The sequence below is a fragment of the Benincasa hispida genome, chromosome 3, assembly GCF_027475165.1.
Source record: "Benincasa hispida cultivar pf3 chromosome 3, pf3_genome.v1.1, whole genome shotgun sequence".
NCBI lineage: Eukaryota > Viridiplantae > Streptophyta > Magnoliopsida > Cucurbitales > Cucurbitaceae > Benincasa > Benincasa hispida.
The window spans coordinates 34,433,762-34,453,329 of NC_143480.1; the positions used below are offsets into that span (position 1 = coordinate 34,433,762).

The 19,568-nt window shown below is 33.8% G+C and overlaps 1 protein-coding gene across 1 annotated transcript; it reads right to left on the minus strand.

The window, feature by feature from the left end:
- Positions 1–4,129: 4,129 nt before the first annotated feature.
- LOS2 (Enolase) lies at positions 4,130–8,796 on the minus strand. Its single transcript, XM_039027306.2, has 16 exons — positions 8,542–8,796; positions 8,176–8,239; positions 7,882–7,946; positions 7,748–7,795; positions 7,473–7,559; positions 7,275–7,355; positions 6,891–6,992; positions 6,720–6,800; positions 6,135–6,209; positions 5,942–6,004; positions 5,780–5,857; positions 5,155–5,349; positions 4,892–5,031; positions 4,717–4,768; positions 4,566–4,622; positions 4,130–4,480 (listed from the first exon to the last, which is right to left on the minus strand). Exons 1-16 carry the CDS (start codon positions 8,605–8,607, stop codon positions 4,400–4,402), a joined length of 1,335 nt encoding a protein of 444 aa, XP_038883234.1. The 5' UTR covers positions 8,608–8,796; the 3' UTR covers positions 4,130–4,399.
- Positions 8,797–19,568: the final 10,772 nt, after the last annotated feature.

Consider the following 19,568-nt stretch of genomic DNA (forward strand, 5'->3'; position numbering starts at 1 on the left):
ATACTACGGATACGACCCACTTTGTAGAGGTTTGCAAGTATTGTGAACTACTACAGATGGTAGATCCTAACCATTCATGTGGAGACATGCGAGCGGGGGTGTCCTATACAAAAAGTTTGTATAAGACCGAACCACGAGATGATTCGTCTCTGTATATAAGGTTGTTGATACTAGAGACTTACATCTCACCTAAACGACCATAGGTGACATGACCTCAATCCTGAGTGTTTTGGGAACTCCTGCCTTTGAGGGCGGTCCTTTGATTAGTATGGGTGAGAGTGGTCAAATTGCTAACTCAACATGCCTACCTTTTTGGGGATTTGTCTTATCTGGGAGCTAGGAACTCAATCCACAAGATGGAATTCACTCATTTCCCAAAGTAGGGATAAGTAGAGAGATTGTCCCTTAAGGGTTGATTCCGTGGCGTGAACATAGTGGCCACAACTTCTCTTTGGAAGAGAATACTTAGATATAGTAGGACTATGACTTATGTTCATTAGAGGGATTAGTGGTACTCAAGGAGATAGATGTAACTACAGGGGCATAACGGTTATTGGCTCAGTTGTACTTACAAGCGATCTGTGAAGGGTTGTCGCACTACTGATTGGTTAAGATGGACACATAATATATCTGTGGTAAAGAGAGTTCAGCTATCAGGCTTTAGTGGAATGTCTGGTAGTTAACGGATGGTGGATTCCGTGACTAAAGAGTTTAGTCAGTTATTCACATACCATTGTAGCTTCAAGCTACAGGTCCATAAGGTCCCCTTGGTAGCTCAATGAATTCAAGTTGAGAATCAGTTCTTGGTGTTGATTTGAAATGTTCAAATTGACAAGAGGTAATTCGATTATATATGATATGATAGGTGTGATGTATGAGATACGTCAAGTGGAGGATTAATATAAATGAGATTTACATTAAAGACCATGAAATAGAAAAAGAGTTATGGTTTATATGTTTCATAAGATGAAATATTAAAACCATAGGTTATAAATATAAGGATAAGTTAGTTATCATATATATTTATAATAATATTAATTATTGGATAATCATTTCTTTTTCTCTAATAACCAATTGAGTGGGAGGTTATTGGTAGTTTCATTGTAACCGTGAGATAAAAGGAAAAATATTTTCCTAAATTTAGAAGTTGTTGAATTGAGTTTCCATTCTCGGAAAGTTCTCATGGAAAGACTATCAAGTAAATACGATTTACCAAACGAAAAATTGGAAAGACTAGACGATCGTGGAGTGTTTCTATACGATAGACACTCAGCTGGCCAATGAGCTAAACAATCGTGCAACTTTAGCTAAACGATCACATAGCTTTTATTAAACGATTGGGCATCGTCTATACAATAGACTTTGACATCTCCCACTTGCTTAATCGTTTACACTATTGTTTTCCTACGGTCTCGTCCTCTAACCAAAGTACACACAGAACCCACAATTCTGGATTCTCACACAAGAATACCAAGGTAGACATTATGGTGATGTCATACTCAACGCGACACAGTCGAGGTTTTTGGAGGTCGTTCGTGGTGTTGTGTGGAGTTTGTTGCGTTTGTGATCTTGGAGATCGCGGTGTTCGAGTTCTTTATTGAACGTGCTGTGTAGCGGTCGTGGTGTACGAGTGTTCGAGTGTTGCAGTCTTGCGGGTTTTTCGAGCATTCGAGATCAAGAGTGTGAAAGATGAGTCTTCAAAGGTATGTGAATTCTTCCATTGATCGTGTAGAAAAAACATGTTATAATTTCGGTTTTGCGCATAGCCTGTTGTTTCCGTTTGTGTACTGTAATTGTTAATGTTCATATACGATTGAAATTTGGAATGATCCTTCCATTGCTCATGAAAATCCTCATGCACGATTTCCTTCAATTTATCTAATCCACACAATACTAGATCTCAAACAGGTTATCTGTTCATATGTGGAGGAACTGTTATATCACGACGATCGATAAAACAGACCATAATGATCACTTCCTCAAATCATGCTGAAATTCTTGAAATTCATGAGGTTAGTCGAGAATGTTATGTCTAAGATCAATGACTCAGCACATACGTGAAACATGTGGCTTGTCTTATAATAAAATCCCTCCAACAATATTATATGAAGACAACACAACTTGCATAGCCCAAATCAAAGGAGAATATATTAAAGGAGATAGAACAAAGCATATTTCACTGAAGCTTTTCTACACTCGTGATCTTGAAGAAAATGATGACATCACTGTACAACAAATTTGTTTGAAGGATAACCTGGTAGACTTATTTACAAAAGGCATTACCAACCGCAACATTTGAAAAATTGGTGCACAACATTGGAATGTGGCGACTCAGAGATCTTAAGTGATGTTTTCATGAGGTGAGTAAATATATTGTATTCTTTTAAGAATATATATTATATGAAATATGTACTCTTTTTCCTTCACTAAGGTTTTTTTCCCATTGGGTTTTTCCTAGTAAGGGAGACATATTATATATATATATATATATATATATATATATATATATATATATATATGGCCATCTAGGGGGAGTATTACGAATATTATAATAATAAATGGATGTTCATTGCTTAGTGTCCCAAAAGCCATGTGTCACCATTCATATTGTCCATGTGACTTGTAGTTATTCATGCTTGGTGTCCATGTAAGTTCACATCCTAACCTATAAATAGTGGCATTTCGTGGAACTTAAGATCACACACCCATTGATAAGAAATCCACCTCAAATGCCACTAAATTTTCTATTATTCGATTTTATAATTTTAGTTATTTTTTATTTTAAATTATATTTTATTATTATTATTATAGTATATTTTCTCCATACCCGTGTTTATGTTGTGTTCCTCAATTTCACAATAAATTATTACTAGTTGTAGAATTTGAAATTTGAAGTAAAATGCTTTGAATCGATCTTTTTGAATCGATCTTTTAAATTTAAGCCTTAATAAATATATAACAGATCCTTTGCATCAATTTTAGGTTTAACAAATCTATAAATTAAAAAATTGGTATCTGATAAATTTTTATTTACAGTATAAGATTATTTATTTTTTTTCAAAGTGGAAAAAGCTAGTTGTTAGACACAAAATTAATAATTCATGAACTTTTATGATACAATATTGAAACTTACATAATCTTATTGACATCTGCAAAGAAAATTGGATACTTATTCACTTTGAAGATTGGATGTATAATAACGCGAATGAAGTTGAGTTCAAGAGATCAATTAGGGTGATGTTGTGCTTGTGAACTAACATAAATCTCTCAAACTCTATAAGCAACGCAAAAGATTTGGTTGGTTTTGTTAATTAAGCCATGATGCATCTTTTGGAGAAGTTAAAAAGAAATGGGACTAACATGGAGCAAGAAAGATTAGAGAGTCGTCTGAGTCACGAAGTCTGAAATTCAATAGAATCGTGGATGTTAAATGTTGATGCCTCTAGGTGATGAATGAAAAACAAAGGTGGGGTAAACAGGCAAATTCATGACACCCTCGACTCTCTTATCCATGTTCATTTTATAGTGTTATTGAGAAGAGATGATCTATCAAAGCTCTTTGAAATGTTGGCTAATCAAGAAGGGTTTCATCCCACATCCTAAATACGAGAGAGATCAACATTTTCTCCAACTTACGTTTATTATGTAATTGTTGAAGAAGTGATTGGCTAATCAAGAAGTGATTGGCTATTTCACGATGACATTGAAGATTTAGCCTGCATTTAAGCTCTCATAGAAGGCTAAACTCTTTAGCGAGGACCTCGATTCTATTGAGAGACGGTGGCTTTGTGATTATGACCAATTAGTAACTACTACTAAAACTTGATTGTAAGGATCTACCAACACAACTATAATACCATTCTTGTTCGTTGTGGAAGAATTCAGAAGTGAGATTTCTCGATTGTGCTTGAAACTGACTCTTTTCTTACGGCAAGTCATCTGTGCACAAGACCAAATGAGGTCATGAAAGTGGGTATGATTTCAAGTGATTTGTAAAGCAATTTTTGCCAATAATGACAAAATTTTGCAGTAATGTGTTCGTTCTGTAGACACAGGACAAGGGGATTCTTAGCCAAACAACAGAGATATAGAGAGAAAGTTGAAGCCATTCACAGGAACACGTCCAACATAAAAGATTTAAACAGCGTCATTCATTCATTAAAAATTAGAGCTATGCAACTAGATAGATCATGACATATCATGCCTTCCTAGAAAAACTTCTCGGAACAAAAGAAAAACTTCTCGGAACTATTGTTCAACCTCACAGAACAACAAAACTTTTCTGAAATTATTAAGGGAAAAGGGGACCTCTGAGTTCGACAAAACAACCAGTCTGGCAACACTTATTCACTGCAGTACTGAGATGGATCGACAACCTTCACCACTCATCCGGTGTGATCTAGTATGGTGCAACAGGCTTGCGGAAGTTAACTCCTGCATAGACTGCTGCTGAGCCGAGCTCCTCTTCAATACGCAACAGCTGTGCATAAATGACAATAAACATATTGTCAGAATTTAAATATTAAGACTTAAGGGATTGTTTGTGTCTAGACAATAAAATCAACCTGGTTGTATTTAGCAAGTCGTTCTGATCTGCATGGAGCACCAGTTTTGATTTGGCCCTGCAATGAAGGTAAGGGAATTTAATGGATATACGAGAACGAGTACAGATAATAATGTAACGATCTGAGATTAATATTGAAGCATGAAAATTACCGTTGCCAAGCCGACAGAGAGATCAGCAATGAAAGTATCCTCTGTTTCTCCACTGCAACCAAGTAGAACACAATTCTATTAGCCACTAGAACTTTTAACTGGAAAACCCAAAAATAATAATGTGCAAGAGAGATATTTCTATGAAACCGAAAAGATAGAATTAGGAAACCCCAACCTTCGGTGGCTGGCCATTACTCCCCAACCGGCACGTTTCGACATTTTAACAGCCTCAATACTCTCTGTGACAGATCCAATTTGGTTAACCTTGAGAAGAAGGGCATTGCAAGTCTTTTCCTTGATTGCCTTCTCCACCCTCTGCGGGAAAAGAAAACCAGAGAAATAAATTTTAACTCGACAAGAAAGGAATTCATAGAAAGGGTTTGAAGAAAATGAAATGGGGTTTATGTTTCTCCTTCCACCAAAATGAGCCTAATCTACCTTGGGGTTGGTGACCAAGAGATCATCTCCGACAATTTGAACTTTGTCTCCAATTTCACTGGTCATCTTCGAGTAGTGCTCCCAGTCATCTTGGTCGAATGGATCTTCGATAGACACAATAGGATATTCAGAGGCAAAAGACTTGTAAAGGTCCTTGAGAGCATCTCCTGAAATCTTCTGTGAGCCATCATTGTTCTGCACCAACAAAATAACACTTAAATAAGACAAACTACACAAGACGACTTTAGCCAAATAATTAATAATGCACACGCCCCATTACTGGGCAGCATGGCTATATTCCACAGCTATTAGTAGTTGATTTATAAATTTCTTTCCTTGAAAAAACTTTTTTCCCAACCACGAAACTTCTTGACTTGTTGGGTTGACAAATATGGACCAATCGTTTGGGCAAAAAACTAATTCTGTAATATAAAAAATGAGCATTCATTGTTGTTGCATACAAGGCCAAACCCTTCAGCTAAATATGATAAATATATATATACACATCCTACATGAAATCTGATCTAACTTACTGCTGCATTATGAAATTTGAAACAGCTCGAATTAGCACCAACCCAACTTCAAAAGGATAAAACAAATCGACAACTATTAAATGAAAACTTACCTCCTCTTTGAAGTTCAAATCATAGGTCTTGTCTGACCCATAGAATTCAGATGCAGCAACATCCATTCCAATAACAACCTAACAGAAGAAGAGAACAGTTGTGTTAATCTCCTTTAATGGATAGATAGGCCACCAAGAACAGTAAAGGTGGAAGAAACTGACCTGGCTAGTATAACCAGCTTTCGCAATTGCAGTTTTAAGCAATTCAAGACCTTCCTTGTTTTCCTGTTGAATATGACAAGCAAAGATATAAAGAAAAGAAAGGTGACAAAAAACTGTGGAGAAAAAATCAAAGGAAAAATGATATTTAAACACATGGATCAACAATGTGATACTTTCTTGAGGATCTGGCTACCTGAATGTTAGGAGCGAATCCACCTTCATCACCAACATTTGTTGCATCCTGTCCATACTTCTTCTTGATGACAGACTGTAATCATGCACATAAACCTTACATAATGAGTATTGAACATGAAAATAACAGTAGTACGTTGCATACTTTGAATTGATATTAATGACACAAAAGCTACACAACAACCAAGTAGAACTGTTGAATGAAATAAGATAGCAGGTGCATATAACATGAATCTTGTAGGGGCATAATAAGGAAAAACAAGTTTGAGATGGTCTAAAAGACGCAAAACCCAAATACTTGAACAGTAGTTTCACTTCAAAAGGTAGAATCGATTCTTTAAAGCATCACAAAAATAAACCGTGCAGAAAATTTGAACACTGCCTGAAAGGAAAATCCCTTGAAAAGATCATTAGCTCCAGCATCCAAATATTTTCTTTACTTATTGTACGAACAACTACATTGTTCGATGGAGAAAAATTATTTTGATGCATGAGTACAATAACCCACACCCAAAACCAACTTCCACATGTAGAACATCTCCAAATAATCAAAAGCAACGCAGAGGGGGAAAAAACCATAATCAACCTTCAAATGGTGGTAAACTTCCACTCCCATCTTCATGGCCTCTTTGAATGAAGAAGCTCCAACTGGTAGAATCATGAACTCCTGAAGATATGATATGTTAGAAACAATCTAGATATGTTAATATATATAAAGAAATAGATGGCAAAATAGTACAGATGCAAGAAATCATGCCTGCATTGCAAGCTTGTTTCCTGCATGTGATCCTCCGTTAATGACATTGAATGCAGGTACGGGAAGAACCAAGTGGTTGTTACCAGCAAGGTTGGCGATGTGCTGCATCAAAGATGAACCGCTATATGAATAATCAACTCATCTGACCTCTCAGAAGTACAACAGTAATACATTTTATAGAGTCGCTTAAGCAGAATAGTATGAGGACTCAAAAAGCAACACGACATACCAATCTTTATTCCCTGCTGTCTAGAAAACCACACTTAAAACCTTATCTTAAAATTAAAATTCCCATCAATTAACAAACGTAGAGGAATTCAAAAGAATATACGCATCATCAAGTAATTAGTCATTGTTGCTCAGACTCTATAAAAAATTAGCTACCTGGTACAGAGGAATTTTCTTCACGCTAGCACCAGCTTTGCAGACAGCAAGAGACACTGCAAGTATGGCATTTGCACCAAGCTGAAAATTGAAAGGTACAACATTTGTAAAAATTAACTCAGTCCACTTTCAAAAAATAATGAAAATAATGATGGATAACATGTAAAACACTATGACAAAGGAAAGCCAACCAAATACCTTTTGCTTGCACCATCCCCACTCGTTAACAGTTCCATCGAGTTGTTGAACCATGAAGTTGTCAATCTGGGCCTGCTCAGTTGGGTCCTGCAAAGAGAAATTAGGAAAAAAACTTTCGTTAACATATTGAACAAAAAAAATACTATGTTAATGACAAGGTTAAGCTTGCTTTAACAATATGTTAAAAAGATAGCTTGAGAAAGAAAATTAGCGCACATAGATATGAACTATAGTAATGAAATGATAACAAATCAGAAGGATGCTAATCAACAAACCTTTCCAACCAATGCAGGGCCAATAATTGCATTGACATTCTCAACAGCCTACAAAAGAAGACAAGCAGAGAGTTGAGTGAGAAGACACAGATACAAACACTAACTGCATCTCAATCTAAATAATTGATTATTACCTTCGAAACACCTTTGCCGAGGTAGTCAGACCCTCCATCTCTCAACTCAAGTGCTTCGTAAATACCTTTGGGAAGAAAAGATTAGTTAAGAGATCAGCATCTTCTAAATTCATCGAATACATCTAAAAACATTTTTATGAAAAACGCATCAATACTACAATATAGATCGTGTAACGCTTCAATCTTTACATACACCCAACTTGCCCTCAGAAGAGCTAGATGAGGAAAACCAAATAGAAATTAAATATATAAACAGACCACAAACGAACTGGGAGGATGATAAGAATAACTTACCAGTAGATGCGCCACTCGGAACAGCTGCTCTGGCCAAGGTCCCATCAGACAACACGATATCGACCTACAATAACAACACAGAGATACGAAACAAGAAATCAACAATCTCACCATGAGATCAAATTTAGAAATATAAACAGCAGGTCATTTCCAAAGAAGATTGTGATTATCGTTACAATCAACCAGAAAATTAGCATGCCCAAAAACTAAATTGAGAACTAACAATCTATATCTGACAACCCATCAGACGACCGGAGTGAGTGTAAGCGAAAATCTTGAAAAGTGAATGAAGATACGATAAGATAAGAAATGGCAGAGCAGGGGACGGATCGGCGATGTGAAGTAGAGAGGGATGGAAATGAATACCTCCACGGTGGGATTTCCACGGCTGTCGAAGATCTGCCTTGCCTTGACGGATTTGATTGTAGCCATTTGGTTTAAAAAGTTTAGATCTACAGAAATGGGGAGCAGCAGCAGACGAACAGCGGGAGAGTTGCGGTTTGATTGCAATTCTGTGGAATGGCAAGAGGCCTCGTATTAGTAGAAGCCTTTGGATAATTTCAGCCGTTCGATTCAAATTAGGTTTTTTAACTGCGCCCCTTGCCTCGGTTTAAACCACAGAAATATTTTTAATTATTTTTTAGTTATATATATATTTTTTAATTATGATTTAATTAACCATTTATTTTATTTTAAATGTTAACTTTTTTTTAATTAAAAAAAATGTTAACTTTTTAAAAATATATTTAAATGTTAATTTGAGTATATGAAGTTTAGATTTAAAAGGATGATACATATTAGAGGGCGTTTGAATTGAGGAAATTGAGATGAGAATAAGGGTGATAATGACGGATGTCTTGTTGTTTGATACAAGTTTTGAAGTTTCCATACATTTTATACCATCAAAAAGTATGGTTTTCTCGATGTTTATTCTCTCTCATCTTTTAATACATATTTTTTTTATTTTATATTATTAAAATTAAATGATATATGAATATTAAATTTATAATTTAGAAAATGATTTTAAATTAAACTATAATATTTAACTACTCGAATTCATAGATTAATAAATTATATATGTAATTAATTAAATATCATGAAATTATTTCAAAGGGTAAAACTGTTGAAAATATTTGCAAAATATAACAAAATTTTAGAACTATCAATGATAGACGCCGATAGACACTTATAATCAACCATAAGGGTGTAAGGAAAAATGGAAAATATGCTTTCAACGCATTAGTATAGTGTATAAAAAAGTTGTTGATAGTATTTCAAATTGGGCGAATCCCCTCTCCATATCGTAAAACAATAATTGTCCTAACTGGTTGAAAATGAGAAATTTATATTAAAGTTAAAATTATTATGAATATTATAATAATAAATAGATGCACATTGTTTAGTGTCTCAAAATTTATCTGTCACCATTCATATTGTTCATGTGTCTTGTAAGTCCACATTTTACTTGCCAATTTGCGGCATTTGATGGAACTTAAATCACAGATTCATCGGTAAGAAATTCATTTCAAATTTCGCTAATTTTTCTATTATCTATTTTTATGATTTTTAGTTATTTTATTTTAAATTATATTTTATTATTATTATTATTATTATTATATTATATATATATATATATGCTCCTGTTGTGCTTTTTCAATTTCACACCGAAAATATGATATTCTTTAAACTTTATTTAAAAAGTATGGAAGATGTTTCTTCTTCGTATTGACTATTGAGTATTGAAATTATAATTATAAGGGAGGAAGCAAAATGATATCATCAAAATGGTGATGAGAGCACCCACGCGGCACGCCTGCCTCTTGAGCATCACTATTCATCTAAATATTAAATATTAAACCTATATTTCATTCCTAAATATATTATAATTAATTTTTTAGACGAAAATAATAATAATAATAATAATAAAGTTGCAAGTCCACCCCGAATATGTCAAAAAAATCAAAAGTTTTTAGAAAAAAGAAAAAAACAAGAGTTTCTCACGTAAGTACAGAAAAAAAAATTGGGAAGTATTCCCAAAATCTACTGATTTTTTTTCCCAATAAAAATATATTATTTAGTGATGTGTTTTGATTAATCAACTTTTGGTTTAACCGAAAAAATATGAGTATATTTTCAGGAAGACGTTTTGTTTCTTTCTTATTTAATGTGTAGTTACAATTTCAACTATAGGCCAAGCTTGTTTTAAAAAAAGATGAAAAAGGGTGGGTAGAAATGTGAGGGGAAAGGATTTGGAGAAAGTGGACAAAAAAAGGCATATTGGAATATCCAAAATAAGTCAACAATCTAAAATTAAACTTTCGGTCAGCCAACGGAGTAAGTGGAGCCGAGTGGATTATTCAATGGGCGGCCAAAACTACGTGCCATCGGCAAACACGAGGCCAACAAAGCTTCCACTTTTTTTTAGTAAAAAGTCTCGCATTGTTTCAACAAAAGTTCTCCGACCCAAAAGTTACTGCCATGTGTTAAATAAATAGTTAAAGCCCCATCATAAGAAGTTTAATTAATTATCTTTTATAGATACTCATAAAATTAGGGGAAAAACACGTATGTGTGTGTATATAATTATAATTAATAATAACAAAATTTTAATAATTAAAACAACTTAAATATTAATTAATTTAATTATCTCGTATTTTAATCGTAAGTTTGAAGGCATACCACTAATGTCGGATCTTTTTTTTTTCACAAAAGTATAGGTGGGGACATATCTACAGGTATTAGATTCCTTTTGCAATTTCACATATTTTCTTGTGCTTCAAGTTATATGATTATTTTCCAAAATAATTAAACTAAAAAATATATGGATGGTCCATGCCAAATCAAATGTGATGCTTTCGTAGGCATTTAATTGATATAGGTTACCTCTCAATATAATCTATGTCTAGTCTTGATTCTATTAGCACTTTTAAAATAGTATTTTATTAGGACTCTTTTCAAATATAAGATTATTGATACAGCAAAAAAGGTATTTAGACCAAGTCTACGGCTATAAAGGAAAATTCATCCCTAATTGAGAGAAATCTCTAAAAAAAAATGTTCTATTAAAATGGAGGGTCAAAAAGCTTCTACAAGAAAAATAACATAAATAACTAATTAAATCTGATTAAACACTAGTTAATATAAATTAACACCTAAACAATTTAGGTTTAATATTTGTTTAGTTGAGGATAATTATAGGATAATTAGTACATTTAGGTTTAATATTTGTTTAGTTATTAGTTTAGATTAATTAGTGTTTAATTAGATTTAATTAGTTAATTATGTTATTGTTTTGTAAGGCTATGAAAAGTCAATTTAGGGTTGTAATTATAAGCTTTTTGATCATCCATTTCAATAGAACATTATTCTTGGAGAGCTTTCTCTTTGGCCATGCACTTGGCCTAAATACCCTTTCCGCTGCATCAATTGGTATCAGAACCTTTCGATGATGGGAAGAAGCCAAACTATAGATCGCGGTAATGTTGGGATGTATGCCATAAAGTCTCATAGTTATATGTTATTTGAATCAATGGTTGATTAGTTTTATATGCAATAATCCATTATATAAAGATCCAAGATTATCTTATGTGACTTAATCATGTATATGGAAACATATAGGATCATGTTTAAGTCATAATCTAAATGGTCTGTAGTATATGGACAAGATTGGGTGTCTTATCCTAGTAACACTACTGATATAGTCCGCTTTATAGTTGTTACAATTATTGTAAAGTGCTACAAATGATCATATCTTCATTCATGTGGAGACATGTGAGTGAGAGTATCTCATACGAATAGTTTATATAAGACCGAACCATGAAATGCATAGTCTCTCTTTATAACATCGTTGATAGAATATACTTACATTTTACTAGGATGACCCTAAGTGACTTGACCTGAATCCTCAGTGACTCGTGAACTCTTTCCTTTGAAAGTAGTAATTTGATTTGTATGGGTGAGAGTGGCCAGATTCGTCAACTCAATAAGTCTACCATTTTGGAGATTCGTCTAATTAGAGAGCTGAGAACACAACTACACAAGAAGGAATTCACTCATTTCCTATTGTCAGGATAAGTCGATAAATTTCTCCCTTAAAAGTTGATTCTAGAGATTAAACAATGAAGTGACTCACTTTCTCCTGGCCCGAGAGGGGTTCAATTATCATTGGACTATAACTAATGGTTCATTTAAAGGGATCAATGGTACATAAAGAGTTAGATGTAACTATAGGGGTAAAACGGTAATTCGACATAACTGTACTTAGCAATTTGTGAAGGGTTGAACTGTTGATTTATTATATCCACCATTGTCAGTCTTTAATAAAGTGACAGGCAGGTAATAAATGTTGATTAATTTAATTAAAATTTTTAATTCATTTATCAAGTATCATTAGAGTTTCAATCTATAAATCCATAAGGTTCATTGTTAGCTCAATAAGAACTAATAAGAATCATATTAATTTTGGTTTAATTTGAATTGTTCAAATTAATTAAAGAAAAATAATTGTATAAGATATAATTAAATAATATATGTTGATACATAAAGTATAATGTATGTTGGTACATTATATAGTTTTACAAGAGAAACAAATATTTGAATATGATTCAAATATTATCTATATGAATATGATTCATATAAAAACTATATGTTAAAATTAATATGAATATGATACATATTAAATTTATATAGTTTTATAAGAGAAATAAATATTTGAATATGATTGAAATATTAATTATATGAATATGATTCATATAAAAACTATATGTTAAAATTAATGTGAATATAATTCATATTAAAACCATATAGTTTGATGATAGAGGTTGTTATTTGAATGTGATTCAAATATTGATTTATGTGATTTATATATAAAAATCATAGGTTATACTTTAAACTATAGTTTATATGTTATAAATATAACATATGGTTCAATAATTATATAAGTAGTTGATATATATATATTAGTCTAACTCCCTTAACCCCTCAACCCCTCAACCTCTCAATACGTTAAATGTTGGTGTCCATAAGTTCTCTTGGGAGAATCTCTCTATGTTTTCTCTCAAGCTCTCAAGCTCTCCCTTTACACAAAATTAAGAATCAGAAACCCACAACTCTATAATGATTCTCATCCTTGAGAATAACAAGGAAGGTCTCATGGTGGTGTCCTTTCCTTATTGTTGGGTTCGTGGTGCCGAGTTCGTGAGATTGGGAGAACAAGACGTGCTGTGGAGAGGAAGTGAAAAGACGATACTTCAAAGGTATGTGATATCCTTTTCCATTTTTTCTCTGTATTTTTAGAGTAGCAACATATAGGTCTTTATTTATCCTTAGTTTTCATCACTATTTTGAATGTTCTGTAAAACGAATTTAGGGACACACAACATCCAATTGTTTCTGCTGCGGTGAATTCTAATCACTTCAGGTTGGAGACAAGCACATCAATAGTGAGCTGCCATATTTGCTTCTCCAAGGTATGTTTGAACTCAATACACTTCACCACCGTCATCATTTCCATATACATCATTCCACCACCATATTCATCGATATCATCCTTCATCAAGTCCATCCAACCACACCATGAAAAAAACCAAACAATATAAAAAATCATACAACTCATCCAACCACACCAAACATAAAACAAAATATGATCCCTACCACACCCATTCCTCATATTTTGTAGCCAAACAGCTCAAAAAAAAAAAAAAAAAAAAACAAACAAATTATATGCTCTTTGTGAAAGTTTTGCAAAATATAAGACTAGAGATGAAGACCATGAAGTTGGGAGGAAACTAATGATAATTATTGATACCGAAATTTGCACCAACGGTAAATTTGTATTTGGAGGAGAATAACTAGATATCCTGCAAGAAAAGTGAGTAAAGTGTTGGGAATGTCCTAGAACTCGCAGTTCATGTTGAACATTTTATTTTATCAACAATATTGACTTGTTGATTTTGCATCTTATTATGAAAATCTAATAAACATATTCTTGGCTATAGTCTGAATGTTGTAACTTTATGTAGTGACATAAACAAGATCAAGTTGACAGTATATAGTCTAAATGGTCTAATAAGTATATGGATGAAATTGGGTATCTCATCTTGGTAACACTATTGGATGCGACCCACTCTATAGTTGTTACAAGAAGTTGTAAGGTGCTACAAACGACGTGATCCACAAATCGTTCATGTTGAGACATGAGAGTGAGAGCATCCTATGCAATGAGTTTGCATATAGACTGGACCATAAAAATAGTCACTTTTCTTTATAACGACCGTTTACTGTTAAAACTGACTATTTCATTTAATATGTAACTTAAGTTAACTCGATCTTAACCCTGACCTAGCTATGAACTTCTGTTTGTTCGGGATTATCCTTTGATCTGCAAACAGTGAGAGTAGTCCAATAACACTGCTCAATAAGCTTACCATTTTGGGGATAAGACCGGATGAATAACTGGGGACATAGCCTTGCAAGATGGAATTCACTCCTACCCTAATTAGGGTTAGCAGATAGGTTGTTATCTTAAGTACTGATTTCAGGTCTTGAACAATCGGGGCCCCGCCTTCTCATGATAAAGAAAGGATTTGATTCATAAAGATTATGAATCAGAATTGTTCATTAGAGAATTGGTAGGAACTTAAGGAACAAGATGTATTCATAGGGATAAAATGGTATTTTTGACCTAGCTGTGATTACGAACAATCTGTGAAGGATCAACTTACTGATTATGGTTATTAAGTGGACATAATATATCTACAGTGAAGGGAGTTCAACTATGGGCTATAGTGGAGTGTCCCATTAGTTAACGAATGGGGGTTAGATCAGACTAATGAGTTTAGTCGATTAATCTCGAATTGTTGGATCCCATGATCTGTAGGTCCGCGAGGTCCCCCTACTAGCTCATAAATGGATAAGCTTTAGAGTAGCTTGAGAAACTAATTTGAAACGTTCAAATTAAATGGAACAGGAGAATATATATTTAAATATGTTTTAAATATATGAAGATGATTATTGTGCAAAATTGATTTAATATTTGATATTAAATTAATTAATATTTTAAATTAATTTAAGAAAATCATTTTTCAATTTTGATGGTTTTGAAATCATTTTATGTTTTTAAAAGAAAAGTGAAAATTGGTTTTTGCATGCCAAGCACAAAATGGAGAATGCAGATTTTCCATTATCTTCATCTTTATGCTCGCACAAAATTCATTAAGTCTTCTTCATTAATTCTCCAAGCATGAGTGCACGCCATGCATTTAACTTCTTTGCATGTTCATCTACAATATATAAAGAAGTTTGGAGTCATTTGAGAAGAACTAATGCAGAAATTTTGAGAGAAAATCTCTATGAGAAGAAAAGGGTTCTTCTATCCAGATGCTGTCTGTTCTTCACTGTTTTTCACCATTTCAAGCCGTTCTTGAGTCCCACAACTCTATCTAAAGCTCCAAGAGGATAGTAGGAAAGACTTTGAGGTGGTTCACGGTGATTTTTGATGAAGACTGCTGCTGTTAAATCAGATTCTTGGAGAGTTCTTCAAAGGTATGATCTTAAAACTATCTTTTTAGAAAAACATGCTTTAGTTTCTGCCAAAATGAGTGAATTTGAATGCTTATGGATCCTTGATACTTCCACTGCATGTTAGTTAACTCTTTCAATTGGTATCAAAGCATCTTTTAAGCATTCAATTCGATTTAATTTTGGCAAGGTGGGTGTTTTTCATGAGATATATGAAACTGATGCACTGCTATGGTTTTCTGAGTTTTGACGTATTAATTCTCTTTAATTTCTCAATTAAATTTTTAATTAGCTCTTGTTTGATGAGCTTTTGTATGTTAGTAAGAGTCTATAATTTATTTGGAGTCATTAGAGTTGAAATTAAGATGTAATTGAAGAAACAAGCAAAGAAGGCCGAGCTGCTGTTCCAGATTTTTCAGCTTCTGCACAAATTTTTTGCTGAGGTCCAGTTGCTAAGCGATCGTTTAGTTCCATACATTACACGATGTGAAGAAAAGCTAGACGATCGTTTAGCAATGGGCGCTGGTCGTTGTGATGTTGAACGCTAAGCGATCGTGTACCTGTGGGAGCAAAGCGATGTGTGAATTTGCTATATGATAGCACTAAGCGATCGTTTAGCTTTGTCGTGGGAACTAAACGATACGTTGAATTTGCTAAACGATGACGCTATACGATCATTTAGCTATGATGCACACTAAGAAATACGATGAAATGTTATGCGATGGCATTGAGCGATCATTTGTTGCGAAGCTAAGCGATCGTATAGATAAATGCTAAGCGATGCGATGATGTTCTATACGATGGAGCTAAATGATCGTTTAGCTGCAACGGATACTAAGCGTTAACATGAAATTGTTGCGCGATGGTGTTAAGCGATCGTTTAGTTCTATGCGATGGAGCTAAGCGATAGCACGGCAATGGAGCTAAGCGATCGTGTAGTCCTATACGATAGAGCTAAACGATCGAACACTAAGCAATTGTGTACTTCCTCTCAACCTAAGGTGATGGCACTAGATGATTACCTTCAGCATTACACGATCGACCTTAGAAGCACTTTAAGGTTGGATCGAGAGTAGCCAGTTCGACCAATTTTCTCAAGGTCCAATCCGGTTCAGCCTCAAAGGGTTTTGGCTGGTCTGGTTCAGATTTTATTAGTCTGGTTCAAAAACATCCAGCCCGATTCAAGTTATTTAGGTTCGGTTTGGAGTGGTTCGAACAGTTCAAAGACGATTTTGAAACTATTTTTAATAGTTAGGCATCTGTTTACTTGTTTATGCCAAACGAAAACCATAACAGTTAGTATTTAATTGTTTTTACATGAGATGTATGTGATAATTAAATAATTCATGTATATGAATATAGTATGTCATGTAGATTTAAAACCTTACCGTAGGAAGCATGTTATATGCATTGAAAGTATGTTATAATTGTTATAGTATATAGTATGCATGTTAGGGTTGTGTTTAATATAATAGTTATATTAGATATCTTTGTTGAATGTTGTGGATGTTAAGCACGTCTAAATTTTGTAAGTTGTTATAAAGTTGGTTAGACGTTTAAAATCCATAACAAAGAACAACTGCATGCTCACTTAGGTTAACAACTAATTTTAAACATTAAAACAGATTGTTACCTTATAAAACATGGTTATAAACTCATATCGGTTCATAAACCTGTCTAAGGCTGGGGGTACTTAAGTTGACAATTTACGAAACACCTCCTACCTGAGGATTATGACCGAACTATTGAGAGTTGTTAACTGATTTATAAGCCTGCGTGAGTGATGTGACGTAATAAAATGGTTTATCACCTAAACATTGTAGGTTAAATCCAATTATAAGAGTTATATTTGGATAAACCACTTAGACTTAGGTTGTATGAAATTAGCTGTCATGCCTAAGTAATTTACCCAAATATTTAGAACACTTCAGTGGAGATTAACAATATATTTGATATATAGTTATTGGCTCTCACGTTCTCAAGAGTTGACATGTGAGATCAATGCTTGGCTTCTTGTCGATTTTACCACGACTGCTCCATATGGAAAGTGTTTGCATAAGTCAATAACAGGGTGAATGAGGGAGGTGGTTCATAGTAAGTGGGTGAAGGAAATATGTCAACATTGTCCTATGGTCTCCTCCATTAGTTTGAACCATGAGATTCCTATGTTGCGTCTGCTGTCGTTTTTATGCAGCACTAGCTAGTCATTAACCGTGACGATTCCTACGGAGGGTTGTAACATAGGATTCGGAACAACCCAGGCTTCAGTAAAATGAATAGGGTCTTATAGTTTTCTCTTGGATATTGTCTTCTATCTCGGAGGCACATTCATACCGTCCTATAAGATCTGAAAATGGTGGGTCATACTTACAAGAATTACTAAGGATTAGTAAAGATCTTGACTGAAAATGATAACCAAAAGAACTATTGGAATATGAGTTATTCTAGATAATAGTATTTGGTCAAGAACTATTTTGCTTCTGTGAAGGAATTCTTGACTGCCCCACAGTAGCACTTGTTCTAAATCACTTAAGTATCGTTGCAAATAAATAAAGATTTATTGGGTACTTTATTAGTTTTGCTAAAAATGGATTTAGATACATATTTAATAGAGTTTGTTTAAAATTTTTCAGCAATGTTGAACTCCATCATACAATTGCTTGCTTTTGACAGATTTAACGGAGAGGGGTTATTCGAATTGGAAGTCAAATATCAATACAATATTAGTAGTAGATGATTTGATGTTTATTTTAATGGAAGAGCGTCTTCCAATTTCCAGTTCAACGGCTACCCGAAATGTTCGGGATGTCTATGATAGGTGGGTGAGGGCGAACAAAAAAGCCCGGGCCTATATCTTGGCGAGTATATCTGATCTACTCAACAAGAAACATGAGGTTATACCCACAGCTCGTGAGATCATGGCATCATTACAGGAGATGTTCGGGCAACCTTCATCGTCTGTTAAACATGAAGCCATCAAATATGTGTATGTGACACGTATGAAAGATGAGACTAATGTAAGAGAACACGTTCTTAACATGATGGTCCATTTTAACATTGCAAAGGCTCAAGAGGCTATGATAGACGAGACAAGTCAAGTGAGCATGATACTGGAATCTCTTCCTGAGAGCTATCTGCCATTCAGGACAAATGTTGTCATGAATAAAATCACTTATATTTTAACTACATTGTTGAATGAATTGCAAACTTATCAATCAATAATGAAACTTAAGGAAAAAGAAATAAATGTTATTTTCAAACCAAAAAAGTTTTACAAAGGGTCCACGTCTGGTACGAAAGCCATTGATGATAAGAAAGCTGGTCCTTTTTCTTCTAAGGATAAAATCGTACAAATGAAAAAGAAAGGAAAATGGAAAAAGAAAATCACTGTGAAGAAAAACAAAAACAAAATTCCCAAAGGAAAATGTTTCCATTGTGGAGAGGTTGGGCATTGGACGCGTAATTGCCCAAAATATCTGGCTGAAAAGAAAGCAAAAAATACTAAACAAGGTAAATATGATTTACTAGTTGTTGAAACATGTATAGTTGAAAAATTCTCACTTTACCTGGATATTAGATTCAGGCGCCGCTAATCATGTTTGTACTTTTCTACAGGAAATTAATTCTTGGAGAAGACTTTTTGAATATGATATGACTTTCAAGGTGGGCACAGGTGAAGTCATTTCAGTTGAAGCAGTAGGAGATGTGGTTGTTTTTTTGGAGATTCTTTTATCTTACTAAAGAATGTGTTCTTTGTACCTAAGATGAAAAGAAATCTGATCTCCATTTCTTGTCTTTTAGAGAATATGTATAGTGTATCTTTTGAATATAACGAAGTATTTGTTTATTCAAGAGGTGTTCATATTTGTTCTGCT